Source organism: Meles meles, chromosome 16 (genome assembly GCF_922984935.1).
Source record: "Meles meles chromosome 16, mMelMel3.1 paternal haplotype, whole genome shotgun sequence".
Taxonomy (NCBI): Eukaryota; Metazoa; Chordata; class Mammalia; order Carnivora; family Mustelidae; genus Meles; species Meles meles.
In genome coordinates this window covers 81,862,527-81,885,831 of record NC_060081.1, presented here as the reverse complement: position 1 = coordinate 81,885,831, position 23,305 = coordinate 81,862,527, and the positions used below count along the sequence as shown (strand labels likewise).

At 59.3% G+C, this 23,305-nt stretch overlaps 1 protein-coding gene across 3 annotated transcripts in view; it reads left to right on the top strand.

Moving 5' to 3' along the window:
• Positions 1–19,358, top strand: part of DIDO1 (death inducer-obliterator 1) — a 48,901-nt gene extending 29,543 nt beyond the window's left edge. For all 3 annotated transcript variants that reach the window (XM_045981694.1, XM_045981695.1, XM_045981693.1), the window contains exons 8-17: positions 2,039–2,495; positions 2,618–2,777; positions 3,789–3,905; positions 4,036–4,140; positions 4,357–4,492; positions 4,863–5,388; positions 5,808–5,961; positions 6,611–6,700; positions 7,530–7,725; positions 14,843–19,358. In XM_045981694.1, coding sequence (XP_045837650.1) covers positions 2,039–2,495; positions 2,618–2,777; positions 3,789–3,905; positions 4,036–4,140; positions 4,357–4,492; positions 4,863–5,388; positions 5,808–5,961; positions 6,611–6,700; positions 7,530–7,725; positions 14,843–17,910 — 5,009 coding nt within the window. In that variant the 3' untranslated portion in view covers positions 17,911–19,358. The remainder of the gene's footprint in view (positions 1–2,038; positions 2,496–2,617; positions 2,778–3,788; positions 3,906–4,035; positions 4,141–4,356; positions 4,493–4,862; positions 5,389–5,807; positions 5,962–6,610; positions 6,701–7,529; positions 7,726–14,842) is intronic.
• Positions 19,359–23,305: the final 3,947 nt, after the last annotated feature.

The following is a 23,305-nucleotide window of genomic DNA, read 5'->3' as shown; positions in this document are numbered from 1 at the left end:
TCTCTCTGCTCGCGGTCTGTGCGCTGTGGGCCATGCCACCCGGGCCCCTTGTCCTTGCTGTGCCACCCTTCCCTTCCCCGGGCTTCCTGCAAGAAAAGGGACCTCCATCCATTCGATTCAACCCCAAACCAGCAGTCCCCCAGGCAAAGTGGACCTTGCAGCCAATCTGAGCAGGTGAAAGTTGGCTTCTAGGTGTCGGGGTGCGGTACTGTCCAAGCCTGCGCGCTCGATGTGATAAGGTGCTCCGGGGAAACCTGCTGACCGCCGTCCCTGCCGAGTGCCTGTCGTCTGCTTTGTGAGACGCTTCTCGTTCCGTCGTGTACTTTCTTCCAAGCTCCCGTCCCCAGGGGCACGAGGCTTTTAGAGGTGTGACCACTGAAGACCATGGGCGTGGGGGCGGCGCTGAGTTGCCGGCAAGCCCTGGCTTCTGGCAGACAGGCCAGGCCACGCTGGGCAGGGTCAGGCATGAGACCCGCAGCTGGAGGGCGTTGTGTGTGGAAGGTGCAGGGTTTAAAGTCAGCCGTGACGCCTGGCGGCAGAGGACTCGGAACGCTGCCCCAGGTGTGGACCCTGTAGTGCTGCTGTCGGCCATGGGCGACGAGGTGGTGGTTCTCCTGCGAACTGGGGGAACTAGAGGTGCCGGGCTCTCAGCCCCCATTGCAGCACTGGCCTCGCCAGCCGCTGGGGGAAGGAGGACCTCGAGAGCGGGGGCTCTGGCCCTCTGCCGAGATGGCCAAGGTCCTGTGGCAGCCTCAGGAGCGCTGTTTGTCGGGTTGGACTTCTCTGTGGGAAGGATCACCTCTTTCCCTCAGATTTGAGACTTTCGCCCTTGTTCATTAGAGCGGCGACTGGTGACTGCCGGAATGACTTTCTTCCCCGGGTAAAACCGAAGGCTCGCTGGAGCGTGGGACGGAGCCCCGGTTTGGTGTCAGGAGGCCGGCTGCTGCGCGCCAAGTTCAGGAGGAGCCTGTGCCGGGGGGGGGGGGGGGGGGTGGGTTTGTCCCCGGGTCCCTTCGGCGACTTGACTGCCGCCCTCGATGGCATCCCCATGTGGCGTCCTGGCCCGCTTGCTGGGCCCTCCTCTCTGGCCACTCGGCTCCTCCAGATCCGTCCCTCTGGCGTGCGGAGAAGCGGCCGTGTGTGGCCTTGCCGCGCGCCCTGTGCCCCCGGCTCCCTGACCCGCTGTGTCCCTGGAGACCTGGCCGGCCTCAAGACCCAGCGGCCGCAGCGCTGGCCCAGAACCGTCTTGTTGCTCACCAGAGACTTTGACTGTGATGGTCTGATACGGTGTGGATGTGGTCAGTCCTTCACGTCCTCCCTCTCTCGGTGAAGGAAAAGTGCCGGCAATATAGGTTTTTGTGCAGCTTGAGAGGTTTTGACTTTGTAGCTTTCAACTGCGAGCCTTGCTTAGACCAAAAACACTAATTTTCTGTCTTGCCCAAAGCGAGGTCCAAGCAGAGGCTGTCCTTGGGGACGCCAGTCACACGGCCTCTCTCTGTTTGCGTGTCAAGTGGCTGACCGTCCCCGTGCCGCAAACCCCCATCCGCCTTCCCTCTTTATCCAGGTCATTTCCCCTTGACTTTGATCCTCAGTGGTGAGCACCTGTGTGCGGCCCCAGTCCCTGCGGTTCCCCTCCCGAGGCCCCGAGAGTGGGCAGAGGGACAGATGGACGTCCGTTTAAGGGGAATGTGTCTGACCTGTCCTGAGATTTCCTAAATTCGCGTTTACAAAAACTGACGCTTGAACTCTTAGCAAAAGTGATCTTCTGCATCTTTTTATTAACGCAGTTTGTCTTTCTGCTTTTATGCTGTGTTCGTGATGTAAGCTAAGCCTGTGGTAACTAGGGTTTGTTGCTTTAGTGGACGGTTTAATGTCCGAACACGTAGCAAAGCGTATTCTTCTGAAATAAGGTCACGGTCATGCATATTGCTGGCTGCCCTTCACTGGAACGTTTCTTTCCTGGATTTAAGAGTCCATTGTTTTAAGTTGCTCTCCCGCAGTAGCGCGGCTTCGCTAAGTGTGTGTGCATCTCTTGCAGCCACGAAGGAGGATAGGCGGGCGGAGGAGAGGACCATGGCACCCAAGAGAATGGCTCCTGTGGGCCCCTCGGCAGGCAGCAGACAACCTCCACCCAGAAATCTCCTTCCAAAGAAGTCTCCGCCCTTTGCAAACACAGCGGCAGCCAAAGTGGCCATCAAAAAGTCACCCTCGGGTTTCAAGGGCCCTGGACCCAAGCGGCCCTGGCTCTCGGCCACGCCCTCCACCGGCGCTCCTGCCCCCAAGCAGGCAGCCCTGGCAGCTGGGGCTGCTGCTTCCAAAAAGCTCCCCAGCTCGGCCACGTTGGTGGGGGCTGTCAGGAAGCCGGGGACTGCTTCTGTGCCCTTGGCATCTCCAGCCCCAGGACGCCTGGGAACCTCGAACCCTGCCCTATCGCAGCCAAATTCGCAAATCCGGCAAAATATCAGACGCTCCTTGAAGGAGATCTTATGGAAAAGGTGGGTGGTTCTCCTTGATTTCTCACTGTTAGAGCAGAGGAGTCCAGTCACATCGTGACCGCCACACTTCGGGGACCGTGGGGGGCACCGTGGCCCATGCGGGCTGTTCTTGTTCCTTCTAGAGTCAACGACAGTGACGACTTAATCATGACAGAAAGCGAAGTTGGGAAGATCGCCCTCCACATCGAGAAGGAGATGTTTAACCTGTTCCAGGTCACCGACAACCGCTACAAGAGCAGATACCGCAGCATCATGTTCAACCTCAAGGACCCCAAAAACCAGGTGTGTGCAGGCAGCCGGAGCAGGGCCCGCTGGCTGGCGGGGTCTCCCAGCCGCGGCTCGCAGCGTTCCCCCGGACTCAGCATCTGGGAGCTCGGGTCCCGCCGCAAGGTTGCCGCCGCACCTTCCCTGGGCTGGGGGTGCAGGTTCCCACACGCACTCTCAGGCCGTGCCTGGTCTCACCAGCTGCTTCTCAACGTGGCTGTGAAGTCACGGTCCTGACGTTTCATTGGCTCCCAAGTAACATTCATAGTCTTAGTCTTAAGTGTAGGCGTGTCTCCGTATTTGGGCTTCAGACAACCTTTTCGGTCTTAATTCCATCCCCTCAGCTGAGTGAGCCCGCCAGTCTGGGCCGTGTCAGAGCAACGGTTGGTGCTCCCACGTGGACGGACTGTGCTCACATGGGGTAGGGAGCCGGGTCTTCTTAGCAGCCATGGGTGGGCAGTGCTCTCCCGCTGCGTCTGGAATGGGAGTTCCTGGGAAACGGTGGGTTCTCTCCTGCCGCCTGGGGCTCGCGTCTTCAGGCCTCCTCTCCAACGGCCCCTCGAACTCCTACGCGTGCTAAGGAGCCGAGTGTGACTTCCAGCCCCCATAGTAACCTTGCGGCAGAAGTGATTTCTTGCTGCCTTTATGCCTACCTACCTTTTTTTTTTTTTTTTTTTTTAAGATTTTATTTATTTATTTGACAGAGAGATCACAAGTAGACAGAAAGGCATATGCCTACCTACCTTTTTAAGTGGATTTTGTTCTCTGGGGTCTTTTTAGCAGAGTCGGTGGCGCGGTACACAAGTGCAACTAGCCAACTCGCACCGGTGTTGTCTGGCCCCCCGCCAGGCTCAGTCCTGAGCTTCAGGCCTCTATTCTGCAGCCGTCCGGCCTCCGGCCCTGTCCTGCTACCATCCGGCCTCCGGCAGAGGCTGCTTTTGCTGCTGTGTCTTTCTTGCATCTCTCTGGTGTTTTAGAAACAGACACTGGCGTGTTTTGAACGCGCAAACAAGACGTGTTCATTTACAGGGACTCTTCCATCGCGTTCTGCGGGAGGAGATCTCTTCGGCCAAACTGGTGAGAATGAAGCCAGAGGAGCTGGCATCTAAGGAGCTTTCTGCGTGGAGGGAGCGGCCGGCCAAGCCCGTGAGTGCTGGGAGGGGCCCAGGGCGCTCGGTGCCAAGCCTTCCTGGGTCCCCAGGGCCTCGGTTGATGGGCAAGGCACAAGCGAGGCCTCCTGAACGGGCTTTCAGGCTCCGTGTCCTTCTCATGTCAGGTGCTGGAGTCCAGAAATAAGCTGCCCAGCGAGAGTAAGAAGACCGCCGCGAAGCAGGAGCCTGTGCCGGACATGGAGGACTCTCCACCCGTGTCCGACTCGGACGTAAGCCTTGGGGACTTGGGACGGAACAAGAACAGAGTCAGAGTGACCTTCTCCCAGCTTACCGGGCAGGACCCTGAGCTCGTAACGAGCACCGCGCGGAGCGGCCTTCCCCTCGCCTTCGTGCCAGTGGCTCCTCTGGCCTGGGCCGTTTCTGTGCTGTTGCCCTGGAGACAGAGGAAAGCGTGACCGGCTCAGCTGTCCCCTCTTCCCCTGCAGGAGCAGCAGGAGTCCGTGAGGGCCGTGCCAGACCAGAGCGCTGCTCCGCTGCTGGACGTCTTCAGCAGCATGCTGAAGGACACCACGGGCCAGCACCGGGCGCATCTGTTCGATCTCAACTGCAAGATCTGCACAGGTGCGCGCCGCCGGGGCCTCGCCTCCTCTTGCGCACGTCAGCGATCCCGACGGGATCATACTCCTGAAGTGTAGGGAGTTCGCCTCTGCGGTGCTGCTTTCAGGGGCGCCTGGGGGGCTCCGCCAGTGAGGCGTCTGCCTTCGGCTCAGGTCATGATCCGGGGGCCTGCCATCGCACCCCGCGTCGGCTCCCTGCGCAGTAGGGGTCTGCTTCTCCCCCTGCCTCTGCCGCTCTCCCTACTCGTGCTCGCTTTCTCACACAATACCTTACGGTGTTGGGCTTTTTTATTCGCATAAGGAGTCATCTGCTCGGGGCAGGCTGTGCTGTTGAATGTGGGATCTCTCAGGAAGGTCTTCCTCATGTGCTTCAGGTCAGGTTCCCTCATCGGAAGATGAGCCGGCTCCAAAAAAACAGAAGTTGTCAGCTTCCAGGAAAGAGGAGCCGAAGCCGCAGTACGAGCCTCCGCCATCGGAACCGGTCCTTGGCTCCGCTAACGAAGCGATGCCAGAAACTCTGCCCGAAAATGCCTCCGAGCCGGACCTGGAAGGCGCTGCTCATGCACACGTGGAGAGGAAGTATATTCCCGTGCCGCCAGGAGACAGCCACCCGGAACCCTCCGCCCTGGAAGGTCCCTCCTGCCCGGCCACCTGTGGGGGCGCGGTGCTCACCACGGTCACGGTGTCTGGCCGAGACCCCAGGACTGCATCCAGCGGATCATGTACAGTCACGGCCCCTGCAGCAGCCCGCCCGGATGGTGCCCACCCAGCAGAACCCCGACAAGACGTCTTGAAGCCTGCTGTGACCTCAGTGACGGTGCCCAAGTCCATTCTGGCGAAGCCGTCCTCGTCCCCTGAGCCCAGATACCTCCTGCCGGTGCCACCGGTCCCACGCGTCAGGTGCGTCCCACACACGGAGTGGGAGCAAGCCATGAGTTTCATTTCCCGTGGATTAACAGAAGAGGGGTGTGGGGGTGAGCCCGTAGTTCAGCTCCCCCCCCCCCCAGGACACACTTCACTTTGGCACTTTGCATGGGCATGAGAAGGCCTGGTTTTAGCACGCCTGGCCCTTACCTGAAACACACAGCTCTTGAAAACCGAGGTGTGGCTCCACGGCCGTTCAGGTCTGTGGCGCGTTCCGTCTACTCTCTCTAGACCAGAATGTCTGTGGCGTTACGGTTGAAATAGCTAGTTTGAAAAAGCTACCAAGCTCAAGGGAATTCACTCTTGCCCTTATAATTCCGTAAAGTGTCTATATTTTGGAGATGGTTTGAGCAGAGAAGAAAGATTGATCTGTTTTCTGTGGTTTTGTTTTACAGTCTCTCCGAGTCACGGTCCCCTCCAGAAGGAGACACAACCCTCTTCTTGTCTCGACTCAGCACCATCTGGAAAGGATTTATTAACATGCAGAGTGTGGCAAAGTTTGTCACTAAGGCGTATCCCGTGTCGGGGTGCTGTGACTATCTCAGCGAGGTCAGAACTGAGCGTGAGCGCGCACACGTCTTCCTTAGCTGTCCCACCCAGGGCCGGGGTCAGACGGGGGCTGCCTTCCTGCAGAGGTCCCGGCTGCGTGAGCGCTGGGAAGGCACGGTAGAGTCCGCAGGCTCAGTCGTTGGGACAGTGGTAGAAATTCGAATGAAAACTGTCCCAACGTCTATGAAAAAGCTGGGGTCGCTCTTCTCCCCCTTCCGTTGAGCAGAGGCGCAGAGCCCGTGTGTGCACGTTCCCGGCTGAGGGGGTGGCAGGGCACGTGTGACTGTCTCGGTGTGTACACGCAGCAGCCCTTCGCTTTCCCAGAATCCGTGTGAACAGCACTAGTGTTTACAACCTTAGCGAGCAGAGGTCACTCCCGGATCATGTCTGAGTCCTTGCTGTGCGTCCACGTTCACAACCGATCACCTACAAACGTTCTGCAGCACAGACCCCTGTTCAGCAGGAGGCCGTCGTGCCGCATTCCTGCGGGGGCGAGCCCTAATCCCGGACACTGACCGGGCGCTGCTTAGCACTAGCGTTAGCCGTGTTCGGTGGGGGAGGTGCAGTCTGCTGGAATCTCGGGTAGTTTGGTGCCTGGAAACAACCACATCATTTTACTGGTCACTTACCCAAAGTACGTTCTGTTTAGGACCTGCCGGACACGATTCACATTGGCGGAAGGATCACACCCAGAACAGTTTGGGATTATGTCGGCAAACTCAAGTCTTCTGTGTCTAAGGTACTTGCCGTAGTCTAATCTCTGCACCCGTGGAGGAAGGCGTCTGTGTCAATGCAGCTCCTTCTTCCACTTTCCATCTTGATGGGTTGGTGCCTACAACGTCAGCTTGTAAGTGGTTAAATATTGCCAGGTAAATGTTGAAAATTCCATCTCCAGTGGGGTGGTTGTGTGAGTGATCCGGTACGGGAATGGGTGTGTGGTTCGAGGTGAGTGGGTAATACAGGCATTGGTCTCCCCATGGTTCCCGTGACTGAGGGAGCCGGCAGGTGCTGGAAGGTCTGGTTCCACGAGGCCCTGGCCCTGGGTGAGCTGTGAGCCATGAGCCCCTGAGACGCAGCCGCAGCCGCAGCCGCAGCAGAGCGCGCATGTGTGGGGAAGGGCTGCGGTTTTCCTCAGGCATACCCGGGGCTTGGACCCTCTGGTCTTGTTGAGCTTTCCTGTTGTGGAGCCGCTCTGGGCGCGTGTGTAGATCACACAGCCGCGTGATCAGGACCGGTGTCCTCACACTCCGTGCCAGAGGCTGCTCTGGGCTAGCGCCGCAGCCGATGACGGGGCTGTCTGGGGAACGGCGGGGCTAGGAGTAGGGGCGGTCTCCTGGAGATTCCCGCCAAAACCAAGGTCTGAGTCCAGCCACCCGATGCCAGAGTCCCCGCCGTCCCTCCCGCTCCACCATCCTGGCGTGCTGGACAGCAGGACTGTGGGGAACGGGCCGAGAAGTGCTCGTTTCTCTCATTTCAGTTGGCCTTTGAGGTTTAGATGGAAGATGGGAGCGGTGCCTTCCCCACGAAGCCACAGGCCAACGCGCTCTCCCCCTCTGTCTGTGCTGCAGGAGCTGTGTCTCATCCGCTTCCACCCGGCGACCGAGGAGGAGGAGGTGGCCTATATCTCTCTCTACTCCTATTTTAGCAGCCGTGGCCGCTTCGGCGTTGTAGCTAATAACAGCAGGCACGTCAAGGACCTCTACCTGATCCCACTGAGTGCCAAGGACCCTGTTCCATCCAAACTCTTGCCCTTTGAGGGCCCAGGTAAGCACCAACTTTCTGAGGGGTGACCAGGCACACCTGACCCCACACGGCCCTTTCCTCCCAACACCATGTCCTGCCAGACTTGTCATGGGTAGATGGGCCACCTCACCCAGACCAGGGCTTTCTAGCCGCAGGAGCAAGGCATGCGGATGGAGTCTCATCTAGCTGTAGTACTCGGCTGCTGGGACACCGGAGAGTGGCCCTAGAAATACCCTTACCATTGGCATGAATTGTCTTAGAAAAGGGACAGGAAGAGGGGAAAACCCACAGCGTCCAGGCAGCCGGTCACGGCCTTGGGTCAGTGGAGGCCGGAAAAGGGCCAGAGAGAGAGGAAGGTAATCCTTACAGTGGGCTTGGGGGGACGCCTGTGCTTGCCATGGAGCTTGGGGCTGAGCCTTCACCAGGCCGGAGAGACAGGAAAGCTGGTCCGTGTGTTTCCATTCCTTAGAACATGGTAGTTTCAGAAGATCACATACAGATTAGCTCTTTCACAAAGACAAAGCCCTCAGGCTTGTCGAGCTGAGGGTGACTCCAGGGACCATGGTCTGCGGGAGGCCAACTCTTGGTGAGCCCCGAGAGGTCCACGTGACTGAGTTGCGCAGTGGGTCGAAGATGCCACGTTCAAGTGCCTCCTCGGCCACGAAGTCCCCAAAGGATGGAGACCACATGAGACACGCCACGTCTGACACACAGTGAACGCTCTCGGAGTACTTGGGTCTAGAGCCACGGCTGGACGCCAGGCCCTTGGTGGCACTGCCTAGACCTGGCACCTCTGTGTCCCTGTCACCGGTCCCGGCGAGCGTTCCTGCCGCAGCCACATGCCGCGCTTCCCGCGCCTGAGCTGTCGCTGGGCCCAGCAGGGCTGTGGGGCCAGAGCGCCCCCTCTCCGTGGGCACGTCCCGGGTCCTGACCGGGGCGCGTTAACGCTTGAGCTGTGCTCGGCTGGTCCCTGCGCAACACAGGTGGCCCGCCGTGGTATTGGCTGGGGCCCGCGGTCGGGGTCAGCTGCTGGCCCGGTACATTCTCAAAGCCAAGGACTCGAGGGGGACCTCTCGCGAGCCCTCGGGGTGAAGAGGCGCCCCCTAGTGGGTGGCGGAAGGCCCTCCCTGGAGGTTCTCGGCGAGCGTCCGTGGGAAGCGTGTGGGCGGCTCCCTGGATGACCGTCCTGAGGCCTGAGGGTGAAGATGAAGAAGCTGGCCTCTCCGGCCCTGGAGGAGCCTCCGGTCGGTCACCAGCATAGAAGCTCGTGTGCACAATGTAGCGTAAGCAGAAGCGTAGGGTCCCCTGGTGACAGCTGCGGGTGACTCTCATGGCCTCCCTAAAGCCGGGCTAGGGCTCGTCCCGCTGTCTCGGCGGCAGGGTCTGCAGCGGGTGAGTTCCCCGGAGACGGTGCTGCCCGGGGAGCAGGGTGGAGGCCGGCGTGGAGGCCCCACCTGGGCAGGGCTGCCAGGAGCTGGGCTTGGTGTGGAGGCAGTTGCGGGCTCCCCGCAGTGCACAGGTGAGGAGATCCTCCAGCAGAGCCACGGTGGGGGCAGCCCAGCCAGCAGAGGGGCGGGGGTCACATGGGACGCTTCCAGGGTGACCTGGGGACAGGGGGGTGGGGGAGGGCGCCTGCCTGGTCTGCTGAGCGTGATGGGCGCTGGGCACCCGGACATGCTCAGTGACGGCCACCTGCACTCCTGAAGCTCCCATGCCACCTGAAGGGGCACCTGGACAGCCACAGACTTCTGTCCACAGTAAATACGAGACCGGGCGGGGGGCCTGAGAAACATAGTGATGAGTGAGATTCTGCGCATAAGCTTTTAAAGACTTTTTCTAGTCTAAGGGGTTCTAAATTTCACCCATTTATTTTTTTTGTTTTCCTGATACTGTTATTACCATTAGTCCCTGTGTGTATCTTATGCGCTTCCCCAGCCAAACAGCCTTGAGCCTCGGCCAGGTTCTCTGCCTGACCTGCTTCACATAGCCACAGCGTGACTTGGCACTCTCTAGGTCCAAGTGTTCATGTGTCCTGGTTTCGTGGTGTGTATGTGTGCGCGTGTGGAAGGCTGGGCGTGGGGATGTTCTCCCGTCACGGAGGTCCCTGTCCTCACAGACTTGGTCTCTGTGTGGCATCCCTTGAAAGCACAGGCCCAGTCCGGGGTGGGGGTGGCGTCCCTCAGCAGAACAGCCAGTGGACTCGAGCAGGCGCCGTCCGGCGAGCACTGCCCACAGCCTGGCAGGGGCACCTTTCACTCCCACCGCAGCCCCTTCTCCCAGGGATGGCCCGTGCTGCCCACAGTTGGCACTTGCCTGAGGTCACACACCCAGTAATTGGTTGTGCCCAGGTCCGCACCTCCCCTGTCACACTTAATCTTTGTGCAAGTGTGTGGAGCACAGGCCTCAGTGGACATGGGGCTCCGGCTCCGCGGAGCCTCCCGTCTGGGCGGGGGCCTACTGAGGTTCAGGTGGAGACGGCCAGTGTGTCGCAGCAGGGCATACCCGGCCCTCCCTGAAGTTCAGCTGGCCGAGGGTCCCTTCATCCCTAGAGACAAGGTACAGGGGCCCTATAGATGTCGTCCACGTGGGATTCTCCCCCCAAACTCCTGCTGTCCGTGCTTGAGAAGCGGGACACAGAAGGCGCCCAAGCTGGGGACTCCGTGTGCACCTGCCCCTCGGCCAGCGCCGCGTCCTTCCCCGGCGTCGCGCTTCCGACGGTAAACACGGAGCGTGTGTCCACACGTGGCCGCTCCTCGGTGCACACACCGGGTGTCCACGCAGCGTGTCAGAATACAACCCAGAGCACGCTCTGCTTCTCTAAGGACGTTTCCGTCCGTGTGAATAGTAGCGTTTGTCCCTTAGAAACGCCAGGCTGTCTCGTTCTGTCGCACGTGTCATTCTTAATAACCGGACGGCGCAGTTTCAGAAGACACCTGGAAAGCCCGAGTTCTGATCCAGCTTACGTTGGACGTTCATCTTATGGTCCCCTGTCGCCCCGACAGGCCTGGGCCCCGAGCGCCTGTTGATGGCGTTGGGCTTCTAGGAGTGTGTGCCGGGGGGGCTGGGGGCCAGGAGCTTAGTGCAGAGGGCGGGTTTCCTGGAAGCCTGGAAACCCACGGTGCCGTCTTCTGCATTCCCATCTACCTGCTTTCTAAGCTAGCTGGAAACTTCTGTGAGGTGCATGTCGTCAGGTAAGCGCCCTCAGTTTCCCTGCGCGCGCGCGAAAGAATCCGGGGCTGTGCACACGTCCTCACGGTCAAGCACGGCATTGAATTCAATGTACCGCTCTTTCTCCTTCAAAATCAATAAAAGTATTTCCTGGAAACTGGTCACTGTTTGTTTGAATTTGAACTGGTAGCTTCGGTACCTGTCACAGGCCCACTGGGATGGAGGACGGAAGTCTCCATCTTACTGTTGTAAGCCAGCACGACCCGCTCTGGGCGCGTAGCCCGGACGAAGACGCACAGCACTCCCCTTTGACCTGAAACGTGCGCTGAGCCCAGGGGCTCTTCACGGGTCTTAGGGATTCAAAAATGGAAAACGGGAGAAGAGTGCGTGCGTATGTGTGCGTGTGCGTGTAGTGGTCGTGGTGGCGGGTCGGGGAGGCATCTGGTGTCTCCCGTGTATTTGCCACGTCTCTTCCTAGGCAAGTCTCCTGCAGAACTAGGGTCTCTTAATTCCCACACGCTTGCTGTGGAGCAGGAGTGAGAAGTTTGTTCTGATGGATTCAGACTAGAAGAGCTTTCATTTTAGATAGCTTTGGGGGTAAGGAGTCAGCTTGCGGGTGGCTTCAAACAGTTTTGTTCCATGCTGTGTCGGGCTTGAGGTATGTGGGGGCGGTCCAGGCTGTACTTGCCGCCCCTTCACCTTCCCTGGCCTCCCTGTTGCTCAGCACACAGGAACCCCAGCCCTGGTCTGGGTCTTGTGTTGGGAAGTCCGTGGACACACAACCGTGCAGATGTCCCCATCCCCAGTCCCTGAGTCTGCCCACTTTCTCTGCGCGGGTCTGATGTTAGCCATGGACACTGAGGCTAGAGAATGCCTCTACCACAGAGAAAATTCAGGAATGCCTCCGTACAGCTAAGGAGGCTTGTGCGACGCACGCAGTGCCCCTGAAGACGTTCTTGCTCCGGCATTTTGGAGCGGGGGGTGCCGACACCCTTGCTCCCGGTGATCGCTCCTCTGGAAATGGAGGACGACACGCTTGGCTCAGCTTGTGCGGCAATCTCCCACCCATCTAGTTGCTTGTTTCCATCGGCTTTATGAGTTACAACCCTAACCACCCTCAAAAGGGCAGTGGGTAAGTAAGCATCTCTGCTTCTAGTAATGGACAAAGGGAGGAATTTTGCAGAGAAGCAGCTCCGTGCCCTGGGCTGGAGCCTTCGGTCTCCACACTGCAGCCAGTGTGGTCACCGCCGCTGCAGCTTCTCGGACACCCTCTCCTCTCCAGGGGAGCGCTGGGCAGTGGGCAGGCCTGCAGAGGGCCCTGGCTGCGAGGGGGACGTTCTGGAGGAGAGCCAGATCTCTCCTGCCTGCCCCTGCCCTGTGGCAGTAGAGGGCATGGCCAAGTTGGGGGGACACCATCAGCTCAGTAAAGATGGATCCCAAGGCCCAAGACAGATGAGTGAATCTGCTGCTGATTTCACGGGCATCCGTTACTGCCAAGTGCTAGTTACACTCCAGATAGTCGTGCAGCCATAACACGAGCACACGAGTCCGATGACGAGATCTGACCGCTTCAGAACACGTGCATTTTTGTGACCACCCATTCTGAATTTAAAATACTTGGCAAAATTCCGAACTAACACTGATACGAGTCGGAGCTTCTTACAGATTTCTTACGGGTCACTTGCAGGTTGTGCGGGTGAGGTAGGTAGGCGAGGGTTGTAAGCTACTTCGTTAGCTGCCTGTGCCCGGAGAGCTTGCTCTTCTCAAAACAAATGTAAATGCTGAGTAACTGAAGCGCCATCCTGGCTGTGATGAATAGGACAGCCCAGGCTGGAGTCTACAGAGCGTGGCGAGGTTAGGGTGTCGTGGTGGTTTTCTCCAGCCGGCACGTGAGGCCGTCGGGGGTTTGGGACGGAGGGACACACTGCACCAGAACCGCACAGCAGGGCTTCCTGGGTTGAACACAGTGACTTCCCCGTCACACACAGCTCACTGACCTGAGACCTGACCCCAAGCCACGAGCCCTGACGGTGTTTGAGGACGTGGCATGGCCCTCCGCCTTGAGTGCGGTCTTGGGGACCTCCCCCTGCACGAGACTCCCCAGCCCTTGATCACACCCACCCACCCACGTGGCTGAGCATGTTCCTTCACTTTGGCTCAGATGTCGGTTCTTCGGGGAGCCAGGCTCCCGAGCTGCCGTCGAGTGCGGCTGGCAGGTCCAGAAGGGCCCTGAGAGCCTTTAGCAACTGATCGTACCCCCAATGGCCTGAGTAAGCAATCCAGCGCTCCGTAAACGGCTGTTACAGTAAAAGAGATGCCATTCCGAGTTCAACTATCGCTAGCTCGTATTAATTAGGAAACAAACGTGATAGATTGCCCCTCATGGCAGGACACTCGGTGGGCTGCCTGACTTTCCCGCGTCTACTCCCTCCTGTGCCAGGCTCTTCCTTTCCTGGATACGCGCCTTTTATTGGGGGCTGGGGGGGGCAGGGAGAGGACGTTCCGGAAGTGGGGTCTCTAATGAAGGTGGTGTTCAGGTCCTGGCGTTAGGAGTGGGTGTCTTCCACGGGCATCTCCACTCTGACCGCTGCGCAGCAGGAGGCCCTTCCCACATGGGAGGGAGGGAGGGAAGCACCGTGCTGTGTGCACAGAGGCTGTCTCCCCGGCTCAGACCTGACTTGGCTCCTCGGGGGCTGGGTGGGCCATCTACCACCCTGTGTGCTCTGTGCGTCAACCCAGCCCTATCGGGATTTGGGGAGATGAGTAGACATTTCAGAATTCCATAATGGTGTCCAAAAACAACTCTTTGAAGCCACCTGTGATCATCTTTAAAACCAGAAAGAATGGGAAGACAGGCCTGACGGCAGTGACAGGCGACAGGTGACACGTACGGCAGAGACAGGTGTGCTTCGGGAACGTTGGCTCCTCAGAGAGTACACAGTTTGACTTTAAGTATTTTTCACTATTGACAAATTTTTGTGTATCCTTTCTCCCTAAAATTACTCTTTTGTGACTTGGGTTTGTTTCTCTTTTGGTAGTCTGGATTTATGAGTGTGGGGTAGAGAATCATTATTGAAATACTAACATTCCTGGAAAGATGTGTGATTTAGAGTGGAATAATCTTTTTTTACTTAAGAAATGATTATGTTTAAGAGCTGTCCTGTGCCCAGAAACCGCAGTGTCTTCCGTGTGGCCTGTTGTCCCCCACTGGGTTTCTGAACACTCTGGGCTGCTTGTCTCAGCGCCGGCCTGTGCTTGCAAAGACCGGGAGCATCTGCTTAAGTTAATGTTAATGGAGCGTCTTTCTAAACCCAGAAGAACCTTTACTTCAGCCATTTCAGTCAGCCTGGTCCTTCCCGTTCACAGGAACCTGGACACCAGCAGCTGTCGAACTTTCCTAATGGCGTGTGCAGAGGTTAGCGTCGTAACCAAGCTGTAGGCCTGGCCCTCTGCTTCGAACCTACAGCTTCATTTATGTAGCACAAATCCTCAGTTAAGGCGGGACGGGCTGTTGCCTTTCTGATGTGTTAGCAAGAGGCAAACGAGAGAACACGGCTACGATTTTGTGGCAGGTCCTCCCAGTGCGTCTGTGCCTTACTCCCTGGGGCTTAGTTGTTGACGGACGGTTGCACGATGGCCTTCCCCGTGCCCTCTGTCATGCTGTCGCTTCGGCTTTGTATCTGAGGTTCGGATCTGTAGCGTAAGCTCTGACAGTCGGGGCGAATTTACCCCGGGAGCTGGGCCCTGGGCTCTGTGGTTGTGCTGCGGGGGCCGGGCAGCCTGGTCAGTGTGGACCCGGACGGCGGTCTTTTCCAGTCAGCACTTCGGCTCTTCAACCGTTGATTTTACTTAGTGAGTTCCTTCCTCCTGCCTGTGGGGACGCACCCACTACCGCTGTCGTTGGCGTTTGCGCCTGAAGAGCCAAGACTGAGGTTAGATTCTAAAATTTCACAACCGTTTTGTTTTTCAGGTCTTGAGTCGCCGCGTCCCAACATAATCCTTGGGTTAGTCATCTGCCAGAGAATAAAGCGTCCTTCAGGTGCGGGAGAACCAGATAAAGTAGAGGACAAGCGGACCCGCCCTCAGACCCAGGAAGAGACAGAGGTTTCGGTGTATCCCAAAGTGTCTGTGGTCCCGCAGTCCGAGCGGAAGCCCCCCAGGTTCCAGGTGGGCTCCGGGGACATGGCTGTCAGCACCACACCCCCGGGGACTCCTCCACCGCCGCCCCCGCTGCCGGAGCCCCCTGCCGCGTCCGCTTCGTCATCCGTGCTGAAGATACTGTCCTCGCTCAAACCCGGAGCCCCGAGCACCGGCCCCGCGGCGCCCGCCGCCACGGCTCTTCCGACGGCCGCTCCCTCCACCAATTCCTCCGCCTCCAAAACAGCCTCGCCCCTGGAGCACATCCTGCAGACGCTGTTTGGGAAGAAGAAGTCTTTTGACCCCCCGGCCAGAGAGCCCGCAGAGTCCGCCCCCGCCTCCCACCCAGACCCCAAAGCCAAGGCCGAAGGCGGGCTGCCCGCGGCACCGTTGCTGGATCCGATCGTGCAGCAGTTCGGTCAGTTCTCCAAAGACAGAGCCCTGGAGGACGAGGAAGACGACCGGCCCTATGACCCCGAAGAGGAGTACGGCCCCGAGAGAGCCTTCGGCGCTCCGCTCGAGCGAGGGAGGCGCCCCGACACGGAGAAGGCCCCCGAGACCGCCGAGCGGGAGGAGGTGGCCTACGACCCGGAGGACGAGACCATTTTAGAAGAAGCCACAGTGGCCATCGACGATCTGCCCAACCGGATGTGCGTGGACGGGAGGGGCGGCGCGGCGGACAGGCCGGCTGAGCTGGTGGCGCCCGGGGCGGCCCCCTCCCTGGCGGAGCAGCAGCAGATGATCGAGGAGCTCAGCAAGCAGATCGAGGAGCAGAAGAGGCAGGTGGCGGAGCAGGAGGCCGCCCTTCGGCAGCAGAGGGCCGCCGTGGGCGCCTCCATGGCGCACTTCTCCGTGGCCGACGCACTCATGTCGCCGCCCCCAAAGGCCTCCCTGCCCCAGGCCGAGCTGGTCCCGCAAGAGCAGCAGACAACGGGCCGCCCGGCCGCGCCCCCCAGTGCCCCTCCCGCGGCGGGCCCCGGCTGCGACCCGCGCCAGAGTCGGGACCCGCGGCAGGCCCGGCGGCTGGCCGCAGAGCACTGCGAGAGCGAAGCGGGCTCCAGGCCCCCTGCAGCCCTGGAGGACGGTGCGGAGGCCGCCCTGCCCGCCAAGCCAGATGGCCCCAAGCACGAGCCTACCCCGAGCCCGGTCGCGCCGCCTGCGGACGGTGGCCCTCCCTCGGCGGGCTCGGGCAGCGCGCCCAGACCTGCCCGCAGGGTGCTGCTGCCCACGCCCCCCAGCTCTGCCTTCCAGCCTGGCTTCCCTCTGCAGAGCGACGGGCAGAGCTTTCCCTCTCCGGGAGCGAGGGACCCTTTCTCAGCACCAGTGTGTCCCGCTCAGGAAAAACCGCTTGGCTCGACCCAGTACGAGGGCCCGAGAAATGCTCAGTTTGCTGAAAAAGGTGACCACCCGGCGGTCGAAGCCGAAGGAGACAGAGAGCCGCAGTGCAGACCCGGTGAGGGGGCCGCCACGTTCCCCTCAGCTGGACAGAGAGGCGGGGCCCCTCTGCCCCCATCTCAGGGCCAGCGTGAGCCCGCACCACGCGCGTTTGGGACATCGGGGCTTCATGGCCCCAGTTTCCCAGGACCAAGGGGGCCGGCGCCTCCGTTTTCAGAAGAGAATATCGTTTCTAATAGCGATGGGCCGCGAGGGCCTCCACCGGCCAGATTCGGGGCCCAAAAGGGGCCCATTCCTTCCTTGTTCTCAGGGCCACATGGGCCCCCTCCCTATGGGGACAGCAGGGGCCCCTCCCCCTCCCACCTTGGGGGGCCCAGAGGATCAGCACCACCCCAATTTGAGGAGCGAAAGGACCCCCACGGGGAGAAAAGAGAATTCCAGGACAGCCCATACGATGAGATGGCCGGCCCTGCCCCTCAGTTTGAAGGAGCAGAACAATCCCAGTTCGCGGGAGGTCGAGGTGCAGCGCCGCTCCAGTTTGGAGGCCAGAGAAGGCCTCTGCTGTCACAGTTTAAAGGACCCCGAGCGGGTCCCCCTCCCTCTCAGTTTGGCAGTCAGAGAGGGCCCCCCCCAGGCCACTTTGTGGGCCCAAGGGGGCCACATCCCAATCAGTTTGAAGGACCCAGAGGCCAAGCGCCGAATTTCATGCCAGGACCCAGGGGGGTTCAGCCTCAGCCATTCGAGGAGCAGAGGGTGAGCTCACCGCCCAGGTTTGCCAACCCCCGTGCACCCGCACCCCTTCCGTTTGGCGGACCGAGGGGGTCTGTGCCCTTTCCCGAGAAGAGTGAGCCCGCGCCCCCCCGCTTCCACTTCCAGGGCCCGCCAGCGCCGGGGCTGAAGGCAGCCCCCCGGCCGCTGCTGGAACTGCCCAGTCACCCGCCGCCACACAGGCCCGAGCGCTGGGACGAGGCGCCTGCGCAGGGCCCCGAGTCCGAGTTCCGAGAGGGCAAGGGCCACGACTACAGGAGCCCGGCCTTCGAAGGGCGGTCGAGGGAGCGGTTCGAAGCGGGGCCCAAAGAAAAGCCTCTGGATGAGCCCGAGGCCCCGCCGCCGGAGAGCCGGCCCGGCAGGGCCCTGGACGAGCGCCGGCGCGAGCGAGGGCGGCGCTGGAGCCGGGAGCGGGACTGGGAAAGGGGCCACGAGCGGGGCCGACACCGCGACAAGGACTCCGGCCGCGAGTGGGACCGGAGTCGGGAGCGCGGGGCAGACAGGGACCGGGGCCGGGAGCCGGAGCGGGCGTCCGAGTGGGGCCGGAGCCGGGAGCGCAGCCGGAACCGGGAGCGGGAGCGCCGGCGGGAGCGGGAGCGCTCTCGCAGCAGGGAGCGCGGCCGGGACCGGACCCGCGATCACGGCCGGGAGCGCAAGGACCGCAGCAAAAGCAAGGAGGGCTCCCGGGACCCGAAAGCGGACGCCCCTCGGGCCGCCACCCCTGCGGGGCAGAACTAGCGGCTGGCGGCAGCGGCTGCTCCGGCCCGGGCCTCCCCGCAGCTGCCATCCAGGAGAGCCGGCGCGGCCGTTGTGGTGAGCACGTGAGCTATGAACTTAGATGCAGAATGGAATATCCTGGACTTCAGAAATTACTGTAATTTTGTGTATAGTGGTTTCTTACAAAATTTCACATCTTTACAACTCAGATGCTTTTTAAAAACTAAGAACTTGGTATTTCCATTTAAAATGACTGAAATGGGAACGTGTTTACAGAAGCATATTGCTTTTTCAGATTATAAAGTTATCTTTTCCAGTAACTTGACTATAGTAAATTTTAAGGGAATTTCCGTGGACCTTAGAGCCATCCCTGTAGCGAGATCCGCTCTGTATCTGTTTCTAAAAGCTGCTGTCACCAAAGCCTGGGGAGAGTTCTCCTCCCTGGGGTGTGCGGAAAGACAGAGCTTTACAAATGCGTTTGTCTTTTGTCACAAGGAAATTTGAATTACAAATTTCAACCAGGAAACAAAACATTTCTTAGTTTTGCTGGTTTTGTATATCACCTTATACGTTTTTTCCCCTCAAAGACAGGATTAAAAGCAACATCTGTCCAAGAAGAAACTGTTGCATTTTTTAAATAGCAATTTATTGAAAAGGGTGTAACCTTTACCAGCCTAAAGAAAGTGAGAAAAGAAGCCAATTAAGTGTTCTTTAAAACGGGGGTGGGGTGGGGTTGACTTTGATTTGCATAATCAGGAGCATTTGGTTTGTGAGACGGCGTCCCCACAGTCCTTCCCATGGCCCAGGGACAGCGCGCCCGCCCCAGGCTGCTCCCTGTCCACGATGCTTGTACAGTCTGTCACTGAACGTGGGACGGTATTTGTGTGAAGTCAGAGACGGCGGACGGTGACGTGCTGTAGCTCCACGACAGCGGAGGGTCGCTGCTCCTTGTCGCACATCGTCAAGTACCTCCGAAGCGGGAAGCAGAGAAACCCTTGCTAATTTATTTGACTGTACAAATACACTTTGATAATTTTTTTATATTTTCATAGACTTACTTTTGCAAGTGTAAAATTAGAGAATTTCATTCATTCTTTGGAGTCTCTTCCATTGTACATCACTACGATTTTTCACTTTCTAGCACAAACGTTCAAACGATAAGAACGAACACGGAGAGCTTGGTGACTCGCGTGACTGGTTCCAGACCCGGCGTCAGTAGGTTGAATTGCATTGAAGCGGTGCCGAGCTCCAACATCTATCTATGTGATGTGAAGGGTTTTTTACATGTAAAGCAAATTTTTCTAATTTAAATACACAAATGTAAAAATCAAGTGTGTTTCTTTAGGTTTACTTGATAGAAATTTCTGTAAATTGTATTTTATACTGCAAAGTATGGTATCACTGTACATTAAAACATGCGACTCCATAGGTTTTGTTACTTGAGGTAGAATAAACGTCTACAGAAGGTTTTCCGTCCCTTGTGTGCCCTCACTTCCCTGCTGGGACTTTGGGGCTAGACCGGGGGCGGGGGCGGGGGCGGGGGGGGGGCACGACCATGTGTCCTCAGGCAGCAGACAACCTCTGGCCTTGAGTTGGGTGACCTGCCCTGCAGCTCTGTCTGCTCAGGTGCGGCTGGACGTGCCCAGTGCTGCTTCGGGGAGCACGTGGCGAGGTGGAGTGCATGGCGGTGGCCTGGGCAGCAGGCTGACGAGGTCCCGTCAGGGCTCTGGGGACCCGCCCGCGGCGGCAGCTGGAGCAGAGGTGAAGGCCTTACTGTCCTCAGTCCGGCGACGCCTTGCCCGAACTTCTCTTTCTCCACTCGAGCCCCCTACTCTGCTGTGGGCAGAAGTGAGGCCATCCCTTCCGGCGGGACAGGCTCCCGTCCCAGCGGAGCTCACAGCCAACCCCGGGGGCAGAGGGGCAGCCCAGGAAAGCCCCTGGAACCTGCTGCTTCGCAGGGAGCCTGAGGGGCCAGCCCTGACCACGTGGAGGGCCGCTCTACAGAGAGCCGCTGGCCGCCCAGACCCTGCGGGTCGGAAGACCCAGCTCTGCAGGACAGACGCTGGGGGAGCACGGTGCCCTGGGGCCATGGGCACTCAGGCTGGCGGCTGCCGCCAGAGGGGTCTCCCCAAAATGGCGGAAAACCGGGTCCCATTCCAAAATCCTCGGTCCGTTGTCTACTCAGACACGTGGTCTCGTTTCCAGAGGCTCCACGTAGCCCTCCCTGCAGCACCGGGTAGTGCCGTCCTCACGCTGCCACCCGTCGCCCCCGTCAGCCCTCCAACCTGCGACCCCTGCAGCCGGCGCCGCCCACAGTCCAGGACCCACGAGCTGTGCGTGGCTCTCCAGAAGCCCGCCTAGCGAGGGGCCTGCTTCAGGACATGGCCAGGCAGGGCAGTCCCTGGGACTTGAAAGCCACGGTGTCGGCTGGTGGGGGTGCCCCCAGGCTGTGGCCCCTAGTCCTAAGGCTTCGCCAGCTGCGCAGCTGGAAGGGAGTGGGAAAGGAGCACGTTCACTGGAGCAGCCGGGAGGGGCCCCGCCTCCCCGAGACAACACCGAAGAGGCCGGGCACCTTCCCCAGCTCCACCCCCCACCTATCTAGTCCAGGGACCTGCCTAGAGGCGGTGCCGGGAGGGGGGTGAGGCCCGCAGGGACTGCTCTTGAAGGGGCCCTGAGTGAGAGGCCAGACAAGCACAGGACCCTATGGACAAGCCCAACTGAGGGCGTCGGAGGGGAAGGAGAGGAGGGGGACCTCTGCCCCGGGCTGCTGGGTCTCCCTGAGGCCTGTGGTATGTGCTTACCATAGGACCCGGGGGGAAACAGGAGCACTGAGAGGCCTTGTGACTTGAAACCCAGCAGTAACTGTTGGTAACATTTGTCTGTTTCTTTGAATCTTCTTCCCGTTTTTCTTTCACAAAATTGGGATTCTAAACATTTTTTTAAAGATTCTATTTATTTATTTATTTGACACAGAGAGAGATCACAAGTAGGCTCAGAGGCAGGCAGAGAGAGAGGAGGAAGCAGGCTCCCTGCTGAGCAGAGAGCCCGATGCCGGGCTCGATCCCAGGACCCTGAGATCATGACCTGAGCCGAAGGCAGAGGCTTTAACCCACTGAGCCACCCAGGCGACCCTGGAATTGTACACATTCTTAATTTTTTTTTTCATTTGTCTTATCCTGGACGATTCCCAAAGGCATCAAGTATTCATCAAAAGCATTATTTGTGTTTTTCCGCATTGTTCAAAATGCTCATATCCTTGTCGTTTGTGGAGAATGAATGCTCCTGTAGGTCTATGGGGTCCTAAGTGTCCACTCAGGAGAATGGGAAATGAAAGTAAGGTATTAAGTAAACCAAGACACACCCCTGGGGTCTTGAATGCGGTCGTCCAGACTCAAGCACTCCTGGTGATCTCTGGCCCCTTTTCTCTGTGCTTGTGGTGCTGATGCTGACGGCTGTAACCCCAGGGAGAACATTTAGGAAACGCTCAACGAACAGAGATTTTAAACAGAGCTTTGTCTGCGTGCCTCACGTGAACCTAGAGGCAGGCAGTCGCAATGGGCCGAGTGGCCTCAGTGTCACGGACAGCCGGTCCTCGTCACTGCGAGAAGGCTGCCTCTGCAGGCATCACAGCATCCCCGCCTGCGCGCTGTTCTCAGCTTCAGGTCCCACGTTGCTGGCCGCGCGGTGCCACACGGCTGCCCCGAGGGCCACACCACAGATCGCAGACAGCCGGTGAACACGGAGGGGCCGAGCCACCATGGACACAGCGTGGGTCAGCGCGGCAGGTCGGGCCTCCGACACAAGCACGTGCCGCCGCAGGAAGGGCAGGAGCAACCAGGCCTTCCCCGGAAAGACTCGCGAGTTTTGGACCAGTGACGTCTCCAGTTAAACGCCAACCCCCCAGTGTGGCCCCCAGCACCGCCCCCAGGATGGCCCCAGCACGGACCTCAGCACGGACCCCAGGACGGCCCGGCAAGAAGCCCCCCACCCCAGCACGGACCTCAGCACCGCCCCCAGCTCAGCCCCGAGCACACCCTGAAGCCTTGCTCTCAGCCACTCCTTAAACCACGTTTCCAGGGCGCCTGCGGGGCTCAGTGGGTTAAGCCTTTGCCTTTGGCTTAGGTCCTGGTCTCAGGGTCCTGAGATCGAGCCCCGCATCGGGCTCTCTGCTCAGCGGGGAACGTGCTTTCCCCTGTGCCTCTCTGCCTGCTTGTGATCTCTCTCTCTGCCAAAGAGATAAGATTTTCTTAAAAATAATAAACAAACAAACAAACCATATTTTCTAAACTACGACAACAGCAAAATCACGCCCCACCTAACCGGATGCAGCCGTCCTAAAAACGGGCCAATCCCAGGAGAAGACGGTCTCTCCCCGAACGAGCGGGGACAAGGTCAGAAACAGCTGCTGTGGTCCTCATCTCCACAGCTGGCCACAGGGCCTTCTTCATCACCCAGTCTGTACTCCCGGGCCTGGACTCCCTGCCTGGTGGGAGCCCCGAAGACTCCCTCCTCACAGCCGAGCTCCCGGCAAGCCCGCCTGAATCGCGTCCTTGTACTTTTGCACCGACTTCAATCACAGGACTTGGGGGTACCGGGAGGTGCCCTGGGAATCCTCCTGCATTCTGGGCACGTCCTGCAGGCCCTCTGCCCCTTGACAGGCAGGCCCAATCAGCCTGACCCATACATACAGTGTCCCTTCTTTGCCCCTTGACTCACTGGCACAAAGGGTCCCACCTGGCCAGGTGGCCGCCCCAGCCGATAGCCCAGTGAGACCATCACTACGTCCTCTGGACGAGGCTCTCTTCCGCTTGAACTGAGGCTTCTAGAACCAGAAGTTGCAGGAACTGGCAGCAGAGATTCAGCTCGCGGATCAGGATAGGGAACAGTGAGAGGAGCCACCCCGTTTCCAGCTCTTGATTCCCAGATCTGTTGAGTCCCGACTATGCAGGAGCGCGACAAGCTGGTTGCTGACTTCTAGCACGTGCTGGGCCCCGGAAGCACCACCCAGCCCTGCAGATGCGGCCACCGAGCCGGCGCGGTGATGGAGTCTGCAGAAGGCCGCACGACCAAAATCCAGGACGTGGACCCCGAAAGCTGGCGAGGGTGTGGGGCCTCGAGTGCCCTCATCCACTGCCGGTGGGAGCACGACCCAGGGCAGCCAGCTTGGGAGGTGGTTTGGTGGTTCCTTACAAAACTCTCAGAATGCGACCTGCAGCCACTCCGTTGGTGTGTATCCAAGGAAGGAGAAAACTCTTATCCACAGGAACACCTGCACGTGGCTGTTTGGCAGCTTTATTCGTAAGTGCCAAAACTCAGAAGCAACCAAGACGTCCTTCAGCAGCTGACAGACACTCTGTGGGCCGTCCAGACCGCGGAGTACTATTCAAGGCTAAAAAGAAATGAGCCATCAGAGCCT